This window comes from Artibeus jamaicensis, unplaced genomic scaffold (assembly GCF_021234435.1).
Source record: "Artibeus jamaicensis isolate MK-2021 breed Jamaican fruit bat unplaced genomic scaffold, CSHL_Jam_final contig_471, whole genome shotgun sequence".
Taxonomy (NCBI): Eukaryota; Metazoa; Chordata; class Mammalia; order Chiroptera; family Phyllostomidae; genus Artibeus; species Artibeus jamaicensis.
In genome coordinates, this window is record NW_026521850.1 from 5,862,692 (window position 1) to 5,887,147 (window position 24,456).

Genomic DNA, 24,456 nt, shown 5'->3' on the forward strand with positions numbered 1-24,456 from the left:
TGACCCTGGCCACAGCTGAGGGATTCACAGATGGGCACATGAGTGGCCAATCAGATCCCCTCAAGTATGAAATGCACATTTAAAAGTTGCTCAGTCTTGCCCTGGCTGGTGTGGCTCAGCGGATTGAGTGTTGGCCTGCTGACCAAAAGGTCTTCGGTTTGATTTCCAGTCAGGGCACATTGCCCAGTTTGCGAACTAGGTCCCCAGCTACAGGGGTGTGAGAGGCAACCACACATCGATGTTTCTCTTCCTCTCTTTCTCCCTCTTTTCCCCTCTCTCTAAAAATAAATAAATAAATCTTAAAATAAAATAAAATAAAAGTTGCTCCATCTGCCCTGACTGGTGTGGCTCAGTGAACTGAGGAATCGCTGGTTCAATTCCCAGTTGGGGCACATGCCTGGGTTGCAGGCTGGGTCCCTTGTTGGGGGTGTGCAAGAGGCAAACTGATTGATATGTGTCTCGCATATTGATGTTCCTCTCCTTCTCTTTCTCCTCCCCTTCCCCTTTCTGTAAAAGTAACTAAATCAATTTTTTAAAAAAAGTTGCTCTGTCTGTGCGGCGTGGCTGGAGCGTGGGGCCCGGGAAAACGCAGGAGTTGTAGAAGAACCACTTCCCCCAGGCACTGGAAACCCTCAGAGGGGAGCGGAATCTGGGTGCAGGCAGAGGCAGAGGGCGCGGGCCCCAGGGAGCAGTAACCTCCAATCCTGATAGCTTTCCGGTTCCTGCCTCCTGGTGCTCCCAAGCCTGAGCACACCCTCCCCGGGGGAGGCTGCTGGGACACCCTGATGCCAACAGTGCGGTCCTGCTATGATGGCCGGGTTGCAGTGCCTGGGCCGGTCGTCTGTCTTCGTCTTAAGTACGCTGAGGAGCCCAAGAGGACTTACTCAGATATTAACTGGGAGATCTCCTTGTCCAGCAGGTCCCTCTTTTCCTTCAGCTTCTGAATGTCGAGGTGTGGAGAATCCTCGCTGGCCCCATCGGCCTGGCCAGACTTGGAAGATGGCCGCTGAGTGGCAATGAAAAGTCATTAGCTAGACAGACTGACCAGTAATCCACAATTCAGAACCTGCAAGGTGTCCCCCAAAAGCCACTCCCTGCTTCTGCTTGGTGACACAAAGAGATACCACCCAACCCCAAATAAAACTATCCGTATTTTACTGTGTATAATGCATACCTTTTTGCTCAAATTTCTGAGGGGAAAATAAGGATGAGCATTATACATGGGTAGTGCCTGAAATGCCTTGTACCTGTTCTTGTGTTTGTAATTGGTTACATAAAATTTCTTGTACCATATGTTCGGAAGTAAATGCTAAAATTCCTTTATAATACAAAAACAAGTGCCTAAACAGAATTAATTAATTAAATTAAAACAAGAGATTTTTTTCCCTGAAAGTTTGGGCCAAAAACTTGGGCGCACGTTATACACCACAAAATACGGCACATTTCTCAGCTTCCCTTGGATTCGGTGTGGCCCTATAACTAAGTGCTAGCAAGTGGAACTTAATCAGAAAGTGTCTGCTACGTCTAGGAACTGTCCTTCCAAGGAGATGGCAGGCCTTTCTCTGGCCTTCCTCCGTCCTGCCAGCTGGAATGTGGAAGTAACACTGGGGCTGAGCAGTGTCTTGGATGATGAGGTAGAAGCCACATGGAAGAAGTGGTGGAACAAGACTGAGGCCTGGGTAACTGTTTAGGCCACTGTTATTGGTTTTTTTTTTCACTCCTAGCCAAAGCCAATCCGAACTAAAGGGCCTCTCCTGGCCCCCGATCTGACCCCAGAGAATCTGCCCCTGATCTACATGGACCCTTCTGAAGTCAGTGATGTCCCTGGGTTTACAGTCTCATTGGCAACAAAGTCTTTTCCTGGGGCTACAGTTCATCCTTGCCCTTTCTGCTTCCAGAAGCTGCAAAGGCCAGTGCCTGGGTCACTGCTAGCCTTCATGAAATGCGTGTTGGATCAACTCTCCACACATGATGCAAGAAGGGACCAAGGAAGATGTGGTTCCTGTTCTTTGCACGGGGCACCTAACTTGGCAGTCACCAAAAAGTGAGCAGTTGCCATCTGCCAGGCACTGGCAAAGGCTCCCGGGGTTCAGCAATGGAGAAGGTGGCAAGCCTGGCCCTTTGCTTTCATGGAACAGGCAGCCTCGTCCCAAGCAGAAAACACCCAACGACTGTGCCCTTCCTCCAGGGGCCTTCACTTACTGCTCTGCTCCAGGTCACCCTTCCTCAGAAAGGCCTTCTCTGACCATCCCATTTAAATGGCCACTCCTCAACCACTCGCTATCACTTTGTCCTGATGTTTTATGATATCTACCACCACCGGACACGTCAAACCTTCCACTGACAATATTATCGTCACTGTTGGCCTTATACGCTGGAGCGTAAACTCCGTGAGGGCAGGGACTTCATTTTACTGACTGCCGATGACACCGTCTACTACTGTGCCTGGCACATAGCAGGAACTCAACAACACTGGTTGAATGAATGAGTGATTGACAAATTAGTAACCAACAAATTACAAGTCTGAAAAGTACTTTGAAGTGGAAGTACAGTGTTCGAAAGGAGAGTCCAGCAGATTGAGCCAGAAGTGAGTGCAGCTTCTCTGAGGAAGCTCAGTTCTAAAGGACATTGCCCTGGCTGGTGTGGCTCAGTGGATTGAGCACAGGCCTGGGAACCAGAGGGTCACCGGCTAGACTTCCAGTCAGGGTACATGCCTGGGTTGGGGGCCAGATCCCCAGTATGGGGAGTGTGAGAGGCAACCACACATTGATGTTTCTCTCCCTCACTTTCTCCTTTCTTTCCTCTCTCTCTAAAAGTAAATAAAAATAAAACCTTAAAAAAATAATAAAGGACGTGTAGGCATCAGCTCATCCAAAAGCTGAAAGTATTCCTGATGGGGATTGCTGATTAGGGCAGTACAGTCTCATGCCCTAAGGCTGGAGACAGCACAGGTGTTTGAGGGACCCAAAACGGTCTCTGTGTGGGTGGGATGGGTGGGGGAGGCGACAGTGGAGCTGACCGGAAGGAGGAGAGACAGCCCGCGTGGGGTGCCACGGACAAGGACAGGCCACTGCCTCTCCTCAGGCCTGAGGAAAAGAAGGGGAAGGGCTGAGAAATGACCTGGAGTGTCTCAGCAGAATAAGGGAGGGGTTGGCTGGGGGAAGACGTTATGGGGGGCGGGGTCAGCTGCGGTGGGGATGGGGAGACGGGCTGGGAGCAGCAGTGACTAACGGGGTGGAGGGCAAGAGTTGGGGGCACACAGCCATACTCACAGGGGATCGGAAGGCCCCGCGGCAACTTTTGGAAAGTCCTGGTTGAGTCCTGGAGAGGAATCCATGGGAAAAATGGCTGACTGGAGCTAGAGTCCGCTCCCGAAGAAGCGGGTACTCTGGGGTGTGGGAGGACTTGGGAAGAAGGCGCGCCAGGGACTGGATCCAGTCAGGAAGGAGCAGATATGCTCTTGGGACCAGGGTAGAGATTCTTGAGGGAGGGGAGGTACTGATAGGATGGAGCATGTGGAGGAATGAATCAAGGTCTCTAGAATGGGGCAGAGCTATGGGGAGGCAGGAAAGGGAATGTGAAGGGATGCGCTTTCCCCTTGCTGTTCGCTCCTGGCCCACCTCCTGAGCCCTGGGGTCCGGGGCCCCCGGATTGGGGGGGTCTGCAGTGCAGGAGAATCCAGGGTGAGGGCAGAAGAGCAGCCTCTCAGGTCCACCAAAACAATCAGGATCCTGTGAAGGAGACCAGGAACAGTCTTTCAGCTAGCTGCGCGCGCACCCTGCGAGGTCGGACTCCGCCCCAGGGGGGTGGAGACAGCTTTCAGAGTGGGTGGCTCCGCCTGTTCCGCCTGGCTCGCGTCAGCATGGCCACGCCCTTCCCCCTTCATCTTTTTTAAAGACCAATGGGGTTGAAGGATTAAGACGACGCCCACAGCACTGCTGCCTATAATCGCCCTGGACCCTCCTTTTCTGGCTAATCCGCAAAGATGCGTGGAGGCTGCCGGAAGCAATTCCGAGGTGGTTTCCGGGATCGCGGTGATGTGGCCCCCCTGCACCCCTCCCCTTCCCGAGATGTCGGAAGAACTCCGACAGAAAAAATTGGCCGAGGCCAGGAAAAAGGTAAAACGTGCCGAGTCGCGGCTCCCTGACTTAGACCAAGGCCCCTCGAAGGCCGGACGGTAGCCAGAGCCTGCGCTGCCTTTGAGGCACACGGGTCGAGCCCCTCGGCGCCCCCCTCCCCAAAGTCTTCTCACCAGCCCCGCCCCCCCAACCCCGCCGGCAGCCCAGCCCCCGCCCTCGCTCGTTGCTCCCGGGTGACTTTGGGCACCACGGTTCCCGGCTCCAGGCTTGGCCCTAGCCTTCTGCCTCCCAGTACCGGACCTCCTGGCTCCCTGGGCACGCTGGGCTCCCTTTCCAAGGACCTGGGTCCGGGCCCTGCACTCCCTACCCCCACCCCGGAGCGGCGACTCGGGCGTCGGTTGGGAGGAGTGGAATGTAGTTATGTCACAATCCCCCTCGAAACTGTCATTACTTGGAGTTCGAGCTTATGACACAGTCCCCTAATGTTTTCATCCGCTTTCCGGTTCTCTGGTCACGGCACAAATAGCTTAAAGGGGACTCGGGACTATGGGACTTAGGTCGGAGAGGTTTCAGGCTTCCTTACTCTAGACTCTACCTCAACCATAGACATCGGTAGCGTAAAAACCCCACATTTCACTAGTGATCTCAAAACAGTGACCAAGTCTATGGGTGTTGGTGGGGAGAATATGTTTAGTTTGGTGTTCTCCCAGGTTTCAACTCTCCAGAGAGACTTTGAAATTTGTCATCCGAATCCTCCAACTCATGTTCTAATTCTCTGTGACTCCGGGACCCTGTTGGCCTGCAGTCAGTGCTCTTTGCAGTGACATCCGAGTATGCTCCGTGGAGCAGATCCCCAGAAACTGCACTTCACAGCTGGCAACCGTCCCCAAATCATCACCTCAGCGTGGGTTGCTCTGAGGGCCACAGGATAGATATAGGACTGAAGCATCAGTTTCACTGGATTCTCTTGAAAGAGAAAATGCCTTTTATGTTAATGTACTTAAGGATGGCATTTACATAGATTTGTAAGAGTATGATAGACTTCTCTCTGAAATGGTACTTGGGTTGTCTTTTTCCCCTTACCATCCCAGCTCACTGCTGCGAGGCTACACCGATGTAAAAGGTTTGTGCAATCGTGGTGTGCATGCATCTCTAACAGATGTATAAGGACAGACCTTCATGCCTGATCACTTCGGTGTTTACCACCTCTGGCAGCTGCTGATTTATGGCATAACCCCCTGAACTCAGAGACAGAAGACAGTTTCAGTTGCATTATTGCTCTTTTTAAAAAGCTGAGTTATCAGTCCACTTCTGCAGTCTTTAAGAATTACAACACCTTGTAGGGCTGTTGCGGCATTTAATAAGATGGCGAACGTGAGTGTTTTGTGAACTGTGTAAGCAGGGTGTGAATACAGGGGTTTATAGTGGTCATGAGTCTCACTGCTTTTCCCCTTTGCAGTTGAGAGAATTCCAGCAGCAGCGAGGCATTAGTGTTCCTGCAGCAGCTAAGAAGAAAAAGAAGATTAAAAATGGCAGTAGCCATGAGACAGCCACTTCTGATGGCCGTCACTCGCCTGAGGACGTGAGTCTTGGCCAGCCAGGCTTCCGGGGATGGGGGTGCTCAGGGTGCAGTAGAGGGTAGTGGTTAAGATTGTGGAAGAGGTGTCAAGTACTGGTTATGCTACCTCTCCCTCCGCTAGGGCTATGGATTGTGGTGAATTGTTTAAGCCATGCGGGTCTCTGATTTCACATCAGTAAAATTGGGATAACATTATCTTGCACTTAGGAAGTTTAAGGGACATTGTTTTTATATTAATCCCTAAATACAGGGCGTGGTGTGGAGTAAACATCCAGTAAAGGGCAGTTGCTATTGCACTTACTGCTCGGGGGACTTTTTCTCATCTTCAGCCTCTGGGGGAGCCAGGCAGCTGCTTGCCAGCAGGCTGTCCTCCGAGGAAGCACCACAGAGCCCCCGGGTGTGGTGAGGAGAGCCCCAGGCAGGGATTAGGAGTTTTGAGTCCATCTCTGGGCAACCTCAGGAAAGTCACTTTCTCCCAGAGGGCCTCAGTGTCCTCACCTGTAAGATGATATTCTTGGATCACGTCAGCGTCTTTCAGATTTATTTTTAGCTGTAACCCCTTTCATTCAAGCAGACCTTTACTCGGAAGTCCGGTTGTTAAAATGGAGGGGGGGGTCTGGAGCCTTGCCCGGTGCGTCCATGGCATCCTGGGCCCGAGGAGAAGGTCTGAGGGGTGTGTGCAGAGCTGTACCGCCCAGCGGACTGCTCCTTCTGTTCATCCGCGCTCATTGGCTCATTGCTGCCTGTGGCAGGGCAGCAAGTGGCTGCTGGGAAAGATGGCCCCGGCTGTGGTATCCATCTCCTTCTCTCTTCTCTAGCATTGGATTTCCTGAACCCATCTCTTCTTCCTTCTTTGACTCTCTTGCCTCACTCTAAGCCACTTTTCTCTTTCTCCCCTGCCCTTGTTTTTCCCTTTCGCTTCCCGTAGATTCAGGACATTCTGAAGGTGCTGGTGTCCGACTTTAACCATTCCAATGGGGTAGCGCTCTCCCCATTGGACAATTGGAAGGTGAGGCAGTGCCAAGACCCCTCTCTGGCTTGTTCTCTCCCAGCTGTGCATGTCCTGGGGCTTCTCCGGTTTGGGGGGTACTTGGCCTCTGGCTTATTTTACGTTGCTGTCATTAACACTCGTCCTGTTCATGTCTGCTTTTTCACCCGCTTGGTTGATTGGGTTTATTTTTCTCCTCCTACATCTTTTATCATCTTGGAGAAGGTGAGATGCACCTTAAAGGTTAAAGGTAAATTAGGGGTAGCTTCCAGAGCAGGTGTGTTGGGTTTGGGCTTTTTGACCCCCTAAGTTCCAATGTCCAGTGGTGCTGTCAGACTAGGAGAGATTAGTTAAAACAAACCTTTTGGGTCTTGCCCTGTGGGCATTAGTCTTCAAAAGACTAATAAACCGCAGAGTAGTTTGTGATTTTTTAAGTTGATTAATTAATTTTGGTTTGGGAGTCAGCTACCTAGGGTTAAGAGGAAATAAAAATCAAATCTACATTTTTATTTTGATTTTTAGCCATATTCAGTGGGTCTCTGATATCAGAGGCACTTGGCTGGGCCCCAGAGAAAATAGGGGAACCAGATAAAATGTCCCCGAGGAAGGCAGGCTCCGCCGAAGAGGCAAGATAGAATGTGGTAACATTCCACACGCTCAGCTGAGGAAGCAGTTGGTTTTAAACGGCTTTGAGGCTGGAGGGGGTAGCATTTGAGGCCAGTTTGAAGATCAAAGGTGGGTGATGTCCATCCATTTGGGGAGAGGGGAAAGTGGGAGTTCCAGGCCAAGGGCACAGTACGGGTAACAGCCAGGATTAACAGCACATTCTGGAAAGGCGGGGAGCCTGGCATACAGCGGGCCAGGAGGTGACATCCTCCGGACGTGATGTTGGCACTTCCTCCTTAATTGACTTCCTTGGGGGACATCTGCCAGGCCAGAGGAATAGGGCTGAGAAGGGCCCAGATCCTGTTGGTGGTGGTACTGGGGAGGGGCTAGGACAGGGTGCTGCTGGCTGGCGTCAGTATTTTGGCCGTCAGGACCGCTGGCAGCCAGTCGGTCAGGTTCCTCCAGCTGTGACTCACCTTGCCAGTGTAAGTGGCAGCACAGACCTGCAGGAATCCTGCCCCTGAGTACTGACATGAATGATCTGTGCCTGTGTCCCTCCGTCCTTGTGCAAATGAAGTCTCAGGTCCCCATAGTTTCTACTTGTTGTTTTTAAGTCCTCTTTTTATAGGTGTCTGTTTCCCACTTAAGTTTTTTACTCCAGTAACACAGGCCTGTGATTGCCATGTCCTAGGTGGAAATAGAGCATCTCCAGAAATGGGGAATAATGGAGAAATAAAAAAATTTTGAATGGAATGGGGCATTCGAGGGGAGTGGACAATGTTTTTTAAAAGCTCCATACTTAGCTACAAGACTTAAAATGATGAAATAATTTGTCTGCTCACAAAAGTCTTATTAGATATATTGAAGTTCTCAGGAAAATACTTTTTTTCCCTTCTGAGTTTTTTTTTTTTTTTTGCACCTAATGCTAGGGATCATTGGGAATCCAAGATGCCAGGAGAGACCTAGAGGTTGCTGGCACCATGGCTGGGAGGGTGCCCACTTCCCCTCAAAGTTTCTTGACCAGATGGCTCAGAACCCCTGCTCTTACCTATTAGAGTCAGTTGTGCAGGTTGGCAAGGCAGCACCAGGTTCTGGGGCCAAAGGTCATATCGTGGGCAGTAATGCAAATAACCTGACCCAACCACAGCTCTCCCAGGCTCCGCAGCCCTTGCTCTGAGGAGGGCAGCGGGTTGGGATTTTCAGAGACCAGAGCTGAGGGTTCCAGAGAGCAGGCAGCCCCTCTCTCCAGGCCCCAGCTTCGCTGGACAGGCCATGGCTCCCTGGCACTTTCCCTGGTCGAGCTCAGCTTGTCACCTGTCTTCCCTATCTCTTTGACCATCTGGCCTGTCGGACATTAGTTCTCTAGAGCCAGAGGCTTGGATTAAGTGTCAGGCCTGAGCCTGGGGAGAGGCTGGGTGGGGCTCTGGTCCAGCAAGCGGGCCCCCCTGGGGAAGAGCGAGCGGCTTCCCCTGGCCCCTGGCCCTCAGTCTGAGAGTGTCCTCCAGGAAGCCCACAGTCAGGGGGCGGTGTCTTCCCTCTGGCTCCTTGTGTGCCTTCTTGGCTGGGTAGTAGTTGTTTTGGAGCTAGGAGTTTGGGGTGGGGTTATTTTTTACCTCCAGGAACTGGGAGAGGCTTCTGGTTGGGCAGCTTCTTTCCCAGAAACGACCTGAGCGGGCAGATGCAGCCAGTGTTTGGAGGGAGGACGGAAGAGAGGAGAGTGAGAGGAAAGAGGCCGAGAGCCGTGTTGACCACGCCTGCTTCTTCATCACCGCACCCTCTGCCCAGAGGGCGGCCCGTGGTGGAGGTCTCTCTGAGACACAGGCAGGCTTCGTGGAAGAACAGAGCCCCCCTCCCCACCCCCAGCCTGCTGACTTGGCCCCTCCTTCCTCTACCTGCTGTGGCTGCCACAGGTCAGACCCTGCTGCTGTCTTTTGCTGAGCTCCAGGGAGAACAGCGCCCCGTGTCCATGAAGGAGGTCTTGTAGGCCCGCTTTGAGCTCTGGCTGGAGGCTGCAGCGTGGCCGAGCCCTGGGCGAGCCGTAGCCACACCCCAGAGTGGCTCCGAGCATGTGTGGCTGTCACTCTGACTGCAGCAACACCTGTCCCACCTGCTCTGCACCCCTGCATCCATGGTAGGGAGGAGCCTTTCCCACAGGCCTCCCTAACCCCCGCTTTTTTCTGTGACAGGCGCCCAAAGACCATGCCACCCCTGCAGCACTGCCTTCTGATGACACCATGTCACCTGATGGTGTCCTTTCCCCCAGTGCTGCTTCATCAGCTCAGGTTTGTGTCTCTTCCCCTTTCGCTCGCTGCCCCGCTCAGTGTCCACCCCTCTCCCTTCGCAGAGGACTGGGCCCACTGCAGACTCTCTCCACTTCCATCGGGTGACTTGGCCCTTCCTGAGGACTAGGGTGGGGGAGGCCAGAACCAGGTTGCTCCTTAAGTTTCGGGGGGATGCAGTGTTGTCAGACTGACCTGGGCTTACCTCCCCTCCAGGCTGTTCTTACCTCATTTGTTTCTTCCAAACAGAACTATGATCCTGAAAGTGGCCCTTTTGTTCTGCCTGAAAGCACGTGAGTGTCTCCTGTGGGTGCAGCAGTCCCGAGGCTGAGGGCGTCGGGCCGGCGCTGCCCACAACCCCTTCCTTCCTATCGAGCCTCCTGCAGCCCTAATTGCTGTGTTCGTCTGCAGGTTCTCATCCACCGAGAGCCTGCGTCAGCTCTCCCAGCAGCTCAACGGTCTCGTCTGTGAGGTACCGCAGGGACTGGAGCCCAGAGCGGGTGGGAAGGTGGGAGGAAAATATGATAGAAACTGAGACAGAGGTTCCCAAGAGGAAAGGAAGATGCCGGGAGTGGCTGACCCAGCTGGCTAACGCTTAGCTAGTCATCCCTTCTCCGAGTCTCCGCTTTGAAGCTGTGTAAATGAAGGACTTAGACCATGAGATTGGATGCATCATCTCATCCTGCTGCAGAGGGCACAGGATGAGAGCTGCAGTGGGGGGGCCACGTGGCAGGCAAGGGGGAGGTAGGAACCAGGAGAGGTTGGCAGGAAAGGAGGAGGGGGCCAGCTTAGGCAGAAAAGAAAATTTCACTAGTTGATGGGGGAAGATAGGAACTTGGCGGGCTTAGGCCTGGAGAGGGACGGAGAGCATCTCCATGTGGGCTCTCTCATCTCTCCTAGTCTGCATCCTTTGTCAATGGGGAGGGATTGGCATCTTCTGCTAACATAAAGGCTCTGGAGGTGAGTGGCTCTGGACTGTGGCCCAGGGGCCTGGCAGGCCAGCCCCCCGACCCCAGCAGAGGGGGCTGGGTGCCCTGCTGCCAGCTGAGACAGCCCGGATACCCCCCAGCCCTAATGTTTGCTCTCTCTACTTCTCCCCCGTCCCTCCTCCAAACCTCCTCCTCTCTGCATGCGCCTCAGAGCCGGTACCAAGAGCTCTCTCTAGCCCTGGATTCCAGCAATCTAACAAACAAACAGCTCAGTAGCGAGATAGAGGAATTGGTAAGAGTCGGGGGGTGGGGTCTCCTGATTCTACACTGCTAATCTGGGGCCCCTGGGGCCAAGGGAGAACGGGGTGGGGGGGAGTGCTGGGGGTCCTAGATCTCAGCTGGAGGGACCCTGGAGTGCTGAGCATGTGGCATGGCTCTTTCCGCGGCTGCCCTCTTCGCCTGTCCTCTGTCCCCCAGGCTCCCTGCTTGTTGAGTCCTCTCCACGCTGGCCCGGTGGCGCTGTTGCCTCTAGGCCCTGGGGGGACCTCTAGCTTGACTGCTGTGTTCTGGCCCTGACACTGCCTCTCATTTGCTCTGTCTTTGACCTTGAGCAAGTCACTTCTCTCTGGATTTCAGTTTCCTGAGGAGGTAGAATTAGAGGGTGTCCAAGGTCTCTTTGAGCTCAAAAAATCAAAGCTTTAAAGGTCCTTTTCACTCCTGTGTGTCTGCTGCCCTGTGGTGTGTGCTCAGTAAATACCCGTTGAGTGAATGAATGCTTCCAAATCATGAGTCGGCAGAAGGGCCGTCTTTCCCTTCTCAAACCCCATTTCTAGAGGCTTATGTTATTGTCCTCTCCTGGGAATTCGGACTGGGACACGCATTTCTGTAGCTGGGAGCAAAACCACCCTACGCCCGAAGTCTGTCTGCTTGGGAGCTTTGAACCTGTCCCTTTGAAACCCATTCCTGGGGGGCAGGAGTGGAGGGGGAATAAATGGTGAAATGGTAATGGCAAAAAATTAAATACGTAAATAAATGATTAGTATGTTGCCATTACAAAAACCCAAAACACCTGTCCCCATCCATCCCTCCTCCTCGGTCTGGGGAACACAGTGCAGGGGTAACCCCAGCACCTGCCTTTGATTCCACAGAAACGACAGAACCAGGAAATTGCGGATCAACTAGAAAAAGTAACGTGATTTCTTTGCCCATACATGGCTGAGGGTTCGGGGAGGACTCAGACCAGAAGGCCCATTCTTTACTTGCCTGCTCCCAGCCTGGAAAAATAAAGGCCCCCCCCATCCCTGATCCTCCCTTCCCCCAGTGGGCCCCCCTGGGGCCAACCCCCACTGCCGACCTGGTCTCATTGATGGGCCTCTCTTGGGCCATTGGAGGCATTGTGGGGCATGTCTTTTGCTGTTTCATTTTTTTCCTCCTCGCAGTAAGAGATCTTCCTTCTCTTTCCCTGCAGGAGAAGCAGGAGTATAAGCAAAAGCTTGCAAAGGAGCAGGGAGCTTTGAGAGAGCAGTTACAGGTGAGTGGACCGAGGGGTATTCCCTCGAGACCCCTAGATGTTTCTTTCCCTTGTTCTCAGCCCTTGTCTGGCCTTTCTCCCATAGGTTCATATCCAGACCATAGGGATTCTAGTGTCCGAGAAAACAGAATTACAGACAGCCCTGGCCCACACTCAGCAGGCAGCCCGGCAAAAGACAGGTGGGAACTAGACGCCCTGCCATCCTCCAGGCGGGCACGCGGCGGGCCTTGGGTGGCATCCCTGCTTTGGACCTCGCTTCTGTCATTCCAGGGGAGGCGGAGGATCTCGCTGGTCTCTTGCAGTCTTCGCAGCAGCGCGTCGGCGATCTGGAGCGGACACTGTGTGCTGTCTCCACGCAGCAGAAGCAGGCGGACAGGGTGAGCGTGGCTGCCCCCAGGGGCGAGCGAGCCTCAAGGTCCCTTCTTCAGGATGGCGTGCCTGCTGCTCAGAGGGCAGCACGGGCCATTTCTCACTGATTTAAAGTTGTGTGGTTGTGGGAAGCAGCCTGGGAACGAGTCGGGGGCTGTGGGAGTTGGGGCGTGCTGTCCGGGGCCAGCACTGGACGTAGAGCCCAGAGCCTGCGTGCCAGCCCTGCCCTTGACCGGCCATGGGCCTCGGCCAAGTCCTGGGGACTTGGGGAGCCAAGGTACAGACCAGTATTTTTAGCATGTTATCCTGTGTGTAGAGGGGGAGAAGTGAGAGAGAGAGAGAGTGTGAGCACAGCCGTGTCGGAAAGGATTCACAAAAACTCAGGGTTGAGGGACAGGGTGTATGGGAGACATGTCACCTCTGTTCCCTCTGAGTTTGGGGCCATGTCAGTGTGTCATCCATTCAAAAAAGTGAATGAAAAATTACAATAAAAGTTTAATTCCTCCCCTCACGTGTGCCCCCACCCCAGGAAGAAAAGGTGGTTAAAGAGTCAGAGAGACCCTGAGCGCTCGGTCACCGCTCTGAGTGGTTTTAGGCAAGCAGCCCACCCTCCCAGGCTCCGCGCTGCTCACCTGTGAGATGGACGTGACGACAGTCACCGCTCCCCGTGGTGACTGTAAGGGCTCAGAGGGCCAGCGTGGTGCCCGGTGGAGCGCACAGCAAAGGTTCACAAGGGACGGTGCCCCCGCCGGTGTGGCTCATGTGGGTGGACCCCCGTCACTGACCGAAAGGCTGTGAGTTGGATCCCGGCCAGGGCACGTCCCTGGGTTGCGGTTGGACCCCCAGTCGAGGTTCATGCAGCCCCCGGTCTGGGCGCGAAGGGGAAGCAGTCGGTTGTTGCTTCTCTCTGGCATCGGTGTTTTTCTCTCCCTTCTTCTCTCTCTAAAAACCGGTGAAAAAGTGTCCTCAGGTGAGGCTAAAGATTTATGTACTTGTTTTATTTTTAGAAGGAGGGGAAGGGAGGGGGACAGAGAGGGAGAGAAACATCAATGTGCGGTTGTCTCCTACGTGCCCCCCATTGGTGACCTGGCCTGTAACCCAGGCATGTGCCCTGACCAGGAATTGAACTGGTGACCCTTTGGTTCGCAGGTCAGCACTCAGTCCACTGAGCCACACCAGCCAGGGTGGATAAAAAAGTTTTTTTTTTTAAATGATGATGATAATAGTAGTAGCGATAGCAAAGCATCTGCTGTCCTGGGCCTCTGGCAGCCAGCTGTGGATTAGATCTCTCAACCTGCCTCTTCTACCCCTACCTGTTGAGTTCTTATTAAAAGAACTCAACAAGAGTGAGAACGCAGGTTTGGAAGTGCTTTGGGAAAATGTAGAATGTGACTCTGGGTGACAAAGTGTTGCTTTCACTGTTACTGCTATTTGTCTGCCAGCTCACCGGCTGCCTGCCCGGTCCTGACCTTGCCTTTGTGTATTTGCAGCACAACAAAGAACTAGTCAAAAGTCGAGACACCCTCAAGCTGGAGTTATACAAGAGCAAGTAGGATGGGGGTGGGCGAGGGCTGGGGGCCTGGGGCCGGGTGATGTGCCGGGAGGTGGGAGGGATGCAGGCAGCATGGGGAAGAGGTCGTCCAGGTGTGGACACGTGCGGAGCAGGCTCTAGTCCCTGCTGTGCCGACTTGTGCTTGGCTTCATGCGGCTCATGTCCTCTCTTTGGCCTGTCACTTGTGACTACTGGGTCCCTTCTAGTGCCAGCAGCCTGTGGTTTTATGGTGAGGGTGGTGCGTTGACCACCAAAGTGATCCTCATTGTTCTTTATTCATGCCTTTCTCCACTGCCTCTGGTTACAGCAAAACCAATGAAGACCTGAAGCAGGAGAACTCGGAGCTGCAGGAGAAGCTTCGGGTCCTGGTGACGGACAAGGAGGCCGTGCAGCTGAGCCTGGAAGAGCTGCAGAGGAAGCTGGAGATGTCAGAGCTCCTGCTGCAGCAGGTGAGGGGCAGGGCCCCGGGGCCACTGTGGGCAACCCCCAGCCAAGAGCTGGCCAGTTTGGGTCTGTGTTCTGGTCGTGCCATGGCGTCTTCTAGTTTTGGATAAAAATCTGCAACTTTGGAATGAGAATCTCAGGGAGAGGGCTTTTTTGGTTTTGTTTTTAACAGCATCTTGGGTGAGAACCACTGTTTTATAGATGACATTTATCAGGCTAGCGCATGAATTTTATTTTCTTCCCTTGGGGGGCCAAGCCACCCAGGGGTCAGGGTGCCTGGGCCAGAGAACGCCTCCGCTTCAGTTTCTCCCCGCACCGAGCAGCTCTCTGCCTGTGCGGACCTAGCTTCCCTCCGCGGGGTCTTTCTCCCCTCTAGAAGAACACGGAACAGCCTCACCCTCTCCCCGGACAGACCTTTACTTACTTCGAAAGGGGGTGCGTGAGGCCCCTGTCCTTCCTAAGGTCTTTCTGAGCAGACAGCTCCGGCTCCTGCCACTGTGTCCCCTGCAGTCACCCTCCTGATCACACTCTCCTGGACGTGACCCGCTTGTCAGGGCTGCTCTGTGATCAGGACCCAGAGTGAGATGCGAGGCTCCACATTTGCTCTGGCCTGGGCAGTGAACAATCTGAGATTGCAGCTTGGCCCCCCCCCCCCCCCCCCCCCCCCGGGCACTCTGCGCCTGTTCCTGAGATAGGCAATATAATCGATCTAAGAAGCTAGAGCTGAAGGGTGCTCCGAAGGCCAGATGGCTGCTGGTACTTCTGACTCAGCCACTCTATTTGAGGACCAGCACCAGTGTGTCATCTTATTACGGCCACCTAGGAGGCCATGAGCCGGTGTGGTGGACATGCGCTGTGTTCATGGCTGTATCAGGCCGCTCTGCAATTGTTACAGAAATTAAATAGCTCTTGTGTGCAGCAAAGTGAAAGTAAGTTGCAGGACGTTATGTGACTGAACCCCAAGACAGCACGACTGTAACGTGTCTGAATTAAACGTGTTTGCATGTGTGTAGAAAGGGTCTGGAAGGATGCACACCACATGGGTAGGACTGGTGGGCTAGCAAAACGTTGGGAGGACCTTGAACATGCATTGTTGGAATAGTTCGCAGTCAGTACTTAGTAAATATAAATGCCGTGGACGTGGTACCGACCCAGAGCTGTATATTGATCCCGGTTCAGACCCATTTGGGGAGCATCGTGTGGCTTCCCCAGGTCTCATCTCACTTTCCACCATCCAGTTCTCCAGTCAGTCTGAAACCCCTGATAGCAGGGAGCAGCTACAGCAGGCCCTGGAGGAGCGGGCCCAGCTGGAGACACGCGTGGAGCAGGTGAGGCTTCTCGGAGGGTGGTGTGGGAGAGGAGCGTGACCCCGGGTGACCAGGAGCGGGTGAGGCCCAGGGCCAGCCCCTGCTCACTTCTGCACCCGCTCTACAGCTGAAGGATTTGCTGAAGCAGCTACAGGTGGAGAGAGACCAGTATGCAGAGAATCTGAAAGAAGAGAATGCCATTTGGCAACAGAAGATGCAGCAGATGTCAGAGCAGGTGAGGTGTGACCTTCGGCCCCCCCGCCTTAGAGTTCACTCAGTCTGTCCATCTGTAAGTGGGAATCACATCACTTGCCATGTGCAGCCAGAGGTGGATGTGTGTGTTGTGTAGGTGGGGGTAGAGAGGGATACGGTCGCTTGGCCATTCCTCCATTCCCCCCACTCTGTCCATGCTTTGGCCAGATGTGCAAGCTGAGGGAGGAGAAGGAACACGGCCTGAGTCAGGTGCAGGAGCTGGAGACCAGTTTGGCGGAACTGAGGAGCCAGCTAGGTGAGCTGAGGCTGGGGTGATCTGGGAGCAGAGTTCGTGTCGGGGAGCTGATGAGGGCGGCTAGAATACCCCCCCAGGAGGCAGGTGGACGGACGGGCATTGTGGCAAAGGGAAAGAGGTCTGTACCAGGAGTTGGCAAGCCTTGCAGTCTCTCTGAGCCTCAGTGTCCCCTCTGCAGTGAAGGGATGGGCTGCACACTGTCAGTGACCCAGAGAGGTCTTGAGCATAACAAATGTAAAGCACTCTATCTGAAAGCATCTTGCAAGATTGACTATCATGTGAGTATGAGGAATTATTAGCCAGGATGCCAAGATTTGGGGCTAGGAGGCCAAGTTAGGAGCTATGGACCAAGAAGGGCATTTTTAGAGACTGCAGAAGCAAGAGGTCCTTATTGTGTGCGTCCTTTCTCAGCTGTCCCCCCACCCCAGGAGCCCCCCTCAGGGCCCTCGGAGGTGGAACAGCGGCTACAAGCCAAAGCGGAGCAGCTACAGCAGGAACTGGAGACCCTGGCAGGGCAGCTGCGGGCCCAAATTCAGGACAATGAGAGTCTGAGCCACCTGAATCAGGAGCAGGGGCAGCGACTGCTGGAGCTAGAGCAGGAGGCTGAGCGCTGGGGGGAGCAGGCGGAGATGCGCAAGCAGATCCTGGAGGACATGCAGAGCGACCGCACCACCATCAGCCGGGCACTCTCCCAGAACCGTGAGCTCAAGGAGCAACTGGCTGAGCTGCAGGACGGCTTCGTCAGGCTGGTGCGCAGCCCTGCCTGCCCGGCTCCCTCGCCAAGGCCTCTGGGGCAGGGCAAGACCCTTCAGATCCCTGGGCCTTGTTTTTCCGCCTTTAAAATGGGGTGGTATGGCGCTTATGTGAAATGGAGCCTATGAAGGCACCTGGTGACCCAGAGAGCCCACACTGGTGAATGTGGGGGTGGGGGGGGGCATTTTTCTACCTGCTTCTACCCTTCCCTGAGCTGCCATCTGGTGTCTCCAGCTGCTTTGGGGGGCCACTGATTACTTCTCTCTGCCTAGACCAACGAGAATGCGGAGCTCACCAACACACTTCAGACGGAGCAGTATGTCAAGAAGGAGCTGGCCAAGAAGCTGGGCCAGCTACAGGAGAAGCTGGGGGAGCTGAAGGAGACGGTAACCCTGCCCCCCACTGGGAAGGGTTCAGAGCCAGGCACAGGCCTCTGGGGAGGGAGGAATTCGCAAGGCTGACCTGGCTGCAGGGCCAGGACAGAGGCAGCTCCAGTTTAGAGACAGGCGACTTCAGAATTCTTCAGAGCCTGTGACTGCTTGTTGCCCCCTGCCCCTGACCTTTATTTTGTTTTATTTTTTAAAGGTCTTATTTACTTACTTTTAGAGAGAGGGGGAGGGAGAAAGAGAGGAAGAGAAACATCACTGTGTGGTTGCCTCTCATGTCTCCCACTGGGGACCTGGCCCGCAACCCAGGCATGTGCCCTGACTGGAAATCAACTGGCGACCTTTCAGTTCACAGGCTGGGACTCAACCCGCTGAGCCACACTGGCCAGGGCTGCCCTCTGACCTTTAGAGGTGGGTAGCCCTGCGCTGTAGGTCGTCATCGCCAGTTGAGGCACTGAACACGATTGGAGGGGAAGAGGTGTGGGTGTTGTGTAGAGGGCGGTCAGCTCTGTCTCCCAGCCTCAGCCCTGCTAGTCACTATTGACGTTGTGTCTGTAAGCCTCAGCTTCCTTAGCTTAAAAGGGAAGGCAGCATTTTCCTATAGAGGTGTTGAGGATTCAATGAGAATCACACATGTAAAGTGTCAGGCATTTAGTGTGCACTTAGCAGGTGTTGGTTGGCACTCTGCTTTTTCATGAGTCTGTGGCCTGAAGTTGACGTAGAAAGCAAGTTGTTACAAGGTACAAGGAGGGGAGAAGATGGTGTGTGTCTCTGGACCAGGAAGAGCAGTTGCCGAGGCCCTGGATGGAGGAAGCCAGGGTTGTGTGCAGGTGGCTGAGCCTTTAAGTGCGTGCCTTGTTTTTTTTTAAATGAGCTTAAAATTTTTTTAAAGTGCATTTTAAAAATATATTTGAAAGAGAGAGAGAAACATCGATTTGTTGTTCCACTTATATGTGCCCTGACCAGGGATCAAACTTGCAACCTTGGTGTATTGGGATGATGCTCTGCCCAGCTGAGCCATCTGACCAGAGCACAGTGCCTGCATTAGGCACGGATCTTTGCCCAACCTCAGGCTATGGGCTCAATCTGGAAGCAAGCTGCCACTTGCCCTCACTCTCGGGGTCTTCCTGCAGGTAGAGCTGAAGAGCCAAGAGGCTCAGAACCTGCAGCAGCAGCGGGATCAGTACCTGAACTACCTGCAGCAGTATGCGGCCGCCTATCAGCAGCTGGTCTTTGACAAAGATGTACTGCAGAAGCAGGTCCTGCTGCACTCCCAGCTCCTGGAGCAGCAGCAGCAAGAGGAAGCTCAGACCAAGGAGGAGGCCAACATGGCCCGCCAGGAGTTGCAGGAGACCCAGGTGAGTTGGAATGCTGGGCCCCAAAGCCCTGCCTGGGAAGGCCTGCAACCTGTGTCCCTTCTCACGCTCTTTCCTGGCCCCTTAGGGGCTCCTGGAAGCTGTCAACCAACAGAACCAGCAGCTACAGGCCCAGCTGAGCCTCATGGCTCTGCCTGGGGAAGGTAATTGGAAACACCCAGAGGGAGAGAACAGAGCCCCAAGGAAGAGGGGGACTTTTAGCAGCGGAGCATTGAGCTAGAAGAGACCTTTAGGACAGCAAATCCTTTGCTTCTGGGGACTGGGTTGCACAGTGAGGCGAGGCAGAACTGGGCCCCAAGCTGTCTTCCTGGGCTGCTCCACCTCCCTCATGGGGTTGTCTGAGGACCCTTGTGCTGCCCCCAGCAGGAGATGAACTGGATGGGGAGGAGAAGGATGAGGAGGCTCTAAGGCCAGAGCTGAGTGTGCCAGACGACCTCGACAGCCGAGAGGCTGTGGTGAGCTGACTCCCTGCCCTTCCCCATCCACCTTACAGCCTCCCTCTGAGGTCCTTCCCGGGCACCCTGCTTACCTCTTAGTCTCTACCCTCTAATTCTCTTTGTCCCAGTCTGCCCTGGGGGCTGATGGTTAAACACCACACCGTCCTTAAGCCACAGATGTGTCCCCAGAGGCCCCATGGGGGGAGCTCCTCTCTGCCTCCGTGCCTCCCACGTGTCCCGAGTGTTCCCCCACAAAAGCACACCCGCACTTCTCCCTCGCAGGTGGCATTTTTCAACACAGCCTTAGCCAGTGCTGAGGAGGAACAGGCACGGCTGCGCAGGGAGCTGAAGAAGCAAAAGCTACGCTGCCAGCACCTGGCTCACCTGGCAGCCCCATCCCAGCACAAGCTGGAGGAGGGGACCCCAGCCCCAGCCACCAGGGGGGACAGCATGACTGTGGAGAACCACCAGGCCCTCCAGGTGGCCATGGACAAGCTGCAGGTGAGTGAGTGTCCCCTGGCATGGGCCAGGAAGGGTGGGGATGGGCAGGGTGGGTGGCTGCTGACTGCTTTTTGGCCACAGAGCCGCTTTACCGAGGTCATGCACGAGAACGTGGACCTGAAGGAGCGTGTTGAGGAGCTGGAGCACCGCTGCATCCAGCTGTCTGGAGAGACAGACACTATCGGTGAGGGGGGTGCGCAGCGTGGGGGCGCCAGGTGGTGGCCGGTGAGCCCCGGCAGCTGAGCTCTGCCGGCTACCTGCTCTCTGTGCTCCTTGCAGGAGACTACATCACCCTTTACCAGAACCAGAGGGCGGTCCTGAAGGAGCGCCACCGGGAAAAGGAGGAGTACATTAGTCGGCTGGCTAAGGACAAGGAGGATATGAAGGTAGGGTCCTGACCATCTGCGGGCTGGGCCCGGGGTTGGGGTGTGGCTGCTGAGCGCCTCTCTCTCCAGGCGAAGCTCCTGGAGTTGCAGGAGCTGGTGGTGCGCCTGGTGGGCGAGCGAAATGAATTGTATGGCAAGTTCCTGGCGGCTGCCCAGAACCCCACTGGAGAGCCCACTACAGCGCACCCGGCCCCCCAGGCACCCGGAGCTGCTCACAGCCAGGGTGGTAAGTAGAGTCCTCGGGGAGGGCAGGTAGCTGGGCCGGCCGGCGGGCGGGCAAAGCTCGCACATCACTCAGAGCCCTGCCTCTCTCTCCCCAAAGATCTCCTCGAGGTGAGCCTGGCCGACAGCGCGGAGCTGGGCCCGGCTGCTCTTGAGAACTCCACTGCGCAGCAAATCATGCAGCTGCTGTGCGAGATGCGGAGCTGCCAGGAGCACCCGGGCTTGAGCAAGAACCCCTGCATCCCCTTCTTCTACCGTGCTGACAGCGACACTGGGGTGAAGATCATGGTGATCTGATAACGTGACACTACTATGGGGAGGCGGGGTGGGGGCTCTGCCCCCACGCGGTCCCCCTGCCACCTCATCCCTGTCATTCCTATTATTATTATTATTATAATACAAAAATAAACTTATTTATTGATTACATAGGACAGAGTAAGGAGGTGGGGATGGGGTTGATTCCACTCTATTTGTTTTATTTCAGAATAAATGGATTTAGCCATACTATGTGGTCGCATGTGCTCCTGTCCCCAGTCACTGGGTCCTGGGCCCTGGGCCCTGTGCTGTGGGCACTGAGCAGGAAGTGGGGCCTGCCAGCAGAGGGCAGGCTTCTGCATTGTGTGCAGCCCCAGTGTGTCTGAGCATGTCCTTGGGCTGTTAGAGATCTGGGTCTGTCTCCTGTTGGCTGCTTGGTAAAGCCTGGGGAACCCCAAGGGGTTGGCCGTGGGGCTTTAAGGGTCAGTCCTGCCCTGGTGGTTGACAGACTCAGAAGCCTGATTTAATTCTGGGTGGGAAAGCAGGGTGCCACCACCCAAGAGAGCTGGCTTCCAGGCCAGGTGGTTTCCATTCCACAAGCCTGCCCTCTGGTGGCCTGTTTGTTCTGTCCACAGGGTCTGCCCACACCCCCCATCCACCCTCCAGCCTGAGACCGTGCTCCTGCCCCCTAGTGGTCAGAGCAGCAGTCACAGGATGAACTGTGAACCTCCAGGTGCGCTCCAGGGAGGCCTTGGAAAGGATGGGGCCTCGTCCACCATTCCTTACAGGACCTAGCACAGGCTGGGCCCTTCACCCTCCTGTGCACCCCAGCATTTGAACCTTCATCTCCCCGAGTGACACAGAGAACACAAGCCAGCAGAGCACACGGTTCCCCATCATCCAGAAATGGGTTTTATTCTCAGCCGAGAGACAGCAAGACTGATAGCGGTCAGAGAACCACGCAGCTGCCAGTACAGCCCCCCACACACAAGGGGGAAGGGTGGGCAGGGGCCGAGGGGGTGGCTGTCCACGGGCCGGCATGACAGGGAAGCTCATTGGAGGTGGCACGCTTTGGAGGAGGATGATAGGGTGACAGCGTTTCCTTGCAGTTGGGCCACAAGACTCCTCAAGGACAAGCACGGTAGTTCCCAGCACAAGGGGTGAGGCTGTGGCAGCCATATATATTTGTGTGTGTGTATGTGTGTGTGTGTGTGTATATATATGTATATATATATATAAGTATTTATAGATATTTATAGAACAGGGCAGGAGAAATACCACAGAGGGGCACAAGTTTCACCAACGTCACGCTGGGTGTGTCAGCTCACCACTACAATAGACTAAGTCACAGATGGAGGGGAGGCTTTGGGAGCCACTGTCACGTCACAGAGCAGCCGTCCAGGCAGGCGTGGAAAGGGAGGTCTCCGAGGAAGAGAAGGGGTCTGGCTAGAGGTCGAAGGGGGGCCTGGGGCTCTCAGGACGGGATGGACTTGCCTGACCCGATCGGCTGGCAGTTGGAGAGGAAGCAGAGAGAGAACAGGAGAGAGGAGGGAGAGAACTGGTAAGGCAAGGGCAGCCGAGCCCAGCGGGGGCATGAGGGGAGGGCAGGGGAGAAGATGCAGGTGAAGGTGGAGGAGAGAGACAAGAAGGCAAAGGTGGGGGGAGGAACTGGAGGTGGGCAGGGCCCGAGGCGTCAGGGAGGTCTGGGGTGGAGCCTGGGCTGGAGGCCCAGGCGGCCCTCCCCCTGCCACACACGCCGGTCTCTCACACACCACCAGGCAGTGCACCCACAGCTCCAGACACATGATCAGCCCCCTCTGGCTTCCCCTGTCTATGGCCCCTGTATCTTTCGACCCACTGGCCCAGGCCACTGCTAGCCTCAGAGAGTACGGGGCTGTGAGCCCCAAGCAAGTGCCACCAGACCTGATGGAAAGGACAGGAGAAAGAACACCGTTTGAACCAGGAGGACAGAGCTAAAAGGACGGCTGGAGGGAGCACTGGAGGCTCCTCTGTGTGGTCAGAAGGCCCAGGAGTCCTCTGAAGGGACCCCCCGGGGAGGCAGGGAGGACAGGCAGCTGGATGCCAGTGGCCACAGGCTTATAAGTCTAAGAGGGGAGCCTCAGCTGGTCGGGGGACCGCAGGTCGCGTAGGTGAGGCAGGGCCCTTCCTGCTGGGGAAAAGCAGAGGAATGAGAGTCAGTGGCAGGGGTAGAGTGGAGGGTGAGTTCGCTGGGCGAGTTCTGCAGCCCAGCTGGGATGCAACTCAGAGAAGCTGACTTGCCCAGGTCAGCAGACACTGTCATCCCCTTGGCTGGAACATGTGGGCCACCTCCAGGAGCAACAGGCCCAGGTCTATGAGCCCAGAGGCTGGCTGTGGTGCCTCATCTGGGGCCGAGTGAGCTGCCTACTGTCGTGCACTAGCAGCCGTGACAATGCCAAGGAGATCGGGGAAGGGCCTGTGGAACCCTGCCTCGCCTGTGAGGTGTGTTCTGGGCTGACGGTGTGGCTGGGACCCTCAGGCTTTCGGAAATCATCACAGTGAGAGATTTTGCCCCATGTCACTGCTCAGTAGAGGTGGGACTCCGACCTCCTCTGCCCTATGGTGGATTCAGTTCCTAGAGCTCCAAGGCTGCGAGCCGCCTGTCCTGCCCCGGCAGCACGGCTCAGATTGAGGAATGAGTATGGCACCTCCAGGGTCAAGTTCCGAGTCCTCTGGCTGCTTGAGTCCAGGCCATACAACCCCCTCCAAGCTCCCTGGTCCTACTCCATAACCCCGGGCCCTCTGCCCTCCGACAGCTCTGCAGAGCACCCATGTCTACCAGCTTGGGTGCGGAGCCTGTCCCAAGAGCTCCCCAGGCTCAGCCATGGAGATCCTGAGCAGTGGCACTGAGTCCCGAGGCTCACTGAGAAGGGAGGTGACAGAGCCAACTGGCGGCAAGGACAGAAAGAGGACAGAATAAGTCTGGAGCTATAGAAGGGAGTGGAGGAGAGCCTGGCCCTGAGGTCCTAGGTGCGCCCCTCCAGTGCGGAGCTGGTGCAGCAGGGGACAGACACACCTTTCATGCGGCAGCCAGAGAGGCAAGTACCTACCGTGGATGACGCTCCTCAGGGGTCACTGATAGTGATTCTGAAAGACAGCACGAAATCAACATGGCAGTTCACACGCACAGACAGGGCAGGCCTGGAAGTGGGGGACGGGGACACGCACACACACGCACACGTCCGGGCGTGCACACACATGCTGTGAAGGCCCATGGCCCTGCATGCTCACGCTGACACACATGCCCACAAACAACACACATACACCTCTCCCACCTCCCACTGCCCAGCACCCCGCTGGCTGGCACGTGCAGCACGGACCTGGGGCATGCAGCCACTAGGCACACTGAAGCACACGCGTGGCCTGAGTCACAACACAGAAGCTTGCCCGCATACAGGAGGCATTTGCACCAGCTCCCTGCACACTCATGCCTGGCGTGCTCAGAGGGCCACCTGCAAATCTCCGTAAGAAACAGGTTTGGCTTTCGTAGGGTCCAGCTGTCATTTCTCTGCCCAAGAGCCTTCCATGGCTCCCTATTGCCCCTGTCATTGAATCCCAGTAAGTCCAACTTTTCTGTGGACTTTGAGGGTCCCCCAGTCTGTGCCACTGTACCTAGGGCAACCCCTGCTTATTCTTCCTCACTCTACCTGCACTCTGCTCTAGCCAGCGGCTCTCCTTAATGCCTCCTACACCGAACCTTCGCCCACACTGCCGCTCCCTACTCCAATGCCTCCCAGCGCCTCGCCACCTGAGCCTCATCTCAGTCAGCACCTAGATTCACTGAAGTCCAGCTGCCCCCAGGCTGCTCTCTTCCCCAAGGCAGGGCCATGATTTGCCAAGTGTTTCCGGTGTGTTGGCAAAACTGGAGTTAGAGCGGACGCCACATCTTGCCGTTCCCACATGTCAGACCTCAGCATAGACCAGGGCATG

The 24,456-nt window shown here is 55.3% G+C and overlaps 2 protein-coding genes across 23 annotated transcripts in view; one reads left to right on the forward strand and one right to left on the reverse strand.

Moving 5' to 3' along the window:
* The first annotated feature begins 4,002 nt into the window (after window positions 1-4,002).
* Window positions 4,003-20,736, forward strand: GOLGA2 (golgin A2). Of its 8 annotated transcripts, none has more exons than XM_037152004.2 (27): window positions 4,003-4,118; window positions 5,539-5,661; window positions 6,587-6,667; window positions 9,439-9,534; window positions 9,781-9,824; window positions 9,943-10,003; window positions 10,432-10,491; window positions 10,672-10,752; window positions 11,609-11,647; window positions 11,929-11,991; window positions 12,077-12,170; window positions 12,262-12,368; window positions 13,851-13,909; window positions 14,220-14,361; window positions 15,595-15,684; window positions 15,791-15,898; window positions 16,084-16,171; window positions 16,583-16,920; window positions 17,197-17,310; window positions 18,444-18,668; window positions 18,754-18,829; window positions 19,050-19,141; window positions 19,406-19,624; window positions 19,706-19,808; window positions 19,904-20,010; window positions 20,080-20,236; window positions 20,333-20,736. In XM_037152004.2, exons 1-27 carry the CDS (start codon window positions 4,038-4,040, stop codon window positions 20,527-20,529), a joined length of 3,045 nt encoding a protein of 1,014 aa, XP_037007899.2. In that variant the 5' UTR covers window positions 4,003-4,037; the 3' UTR covers window positions 20,530-20,736. The 8 variants fall into 8 exon arrangements, with proteins under 8 accessions (XP_037007899.2, XP_037007950.2, XP_037008090.2 ...); XM_037152055.2 differs by having other exon boundaries at window positions 19,053-19,141; XM_037152195.2 differs by lacking the exon at window positions 10,672-10,752.
* Window positions 20,737-21,385: 649 nt separating this feature from the next.
* DNM1 (dynamin 1) overlaps window positions 21,386-24,456 on the reverse strand; it is a 41,317-nt gene continuing 38,246 nt past the window's right edge. For 4 of the 15 annotated variants that reach the window (XM_037152870.2, XM_037152516.2, XM_037152741.2 and 1 more), the window contains one exon: window positions 21,386-22,657. In XM_037152870.2, coding sequence (XP_037008765.1) covers window positions 22,585-22,657 — 73 coding nt within the window. In that variant the 3' untranslated portion in view covers window positions 21,386-22,584. Of the gene's footprint in view, window positions 22,658-23,576; window positions 23,614-24,456 lie in introns of those variants that run through there. The other 11 variants (XM_037153146.2, XM_037152930.2, XR_005083623.2 and 8 more) reach the window with 8 other exon arrangements.

Coding starts and splice junctions, on each gene's coding strand:
- GOLGA2 (XM_037152004.2), top strand. CDS start 4,038: ATGTGGCCCCCCTGCACCCCTCCCCTTCCCGAGATGTCGGAAGAACTC. Junction 4,119..5,538: donor TGGCCGAGGCCAGGAAAAAG/GTAAAACGTGCC, acceptor TCCCCTTTGCAG/TTGAGAGAATTCCAGCAGCA. Junction 18,669..18,753: donor AGGAGTTGCAGGAGACCCAG/GTGAGTTGGAAT, acceptor CTGGCCCCTTAG/GGGCTCCTGGAAGCTGTCAA.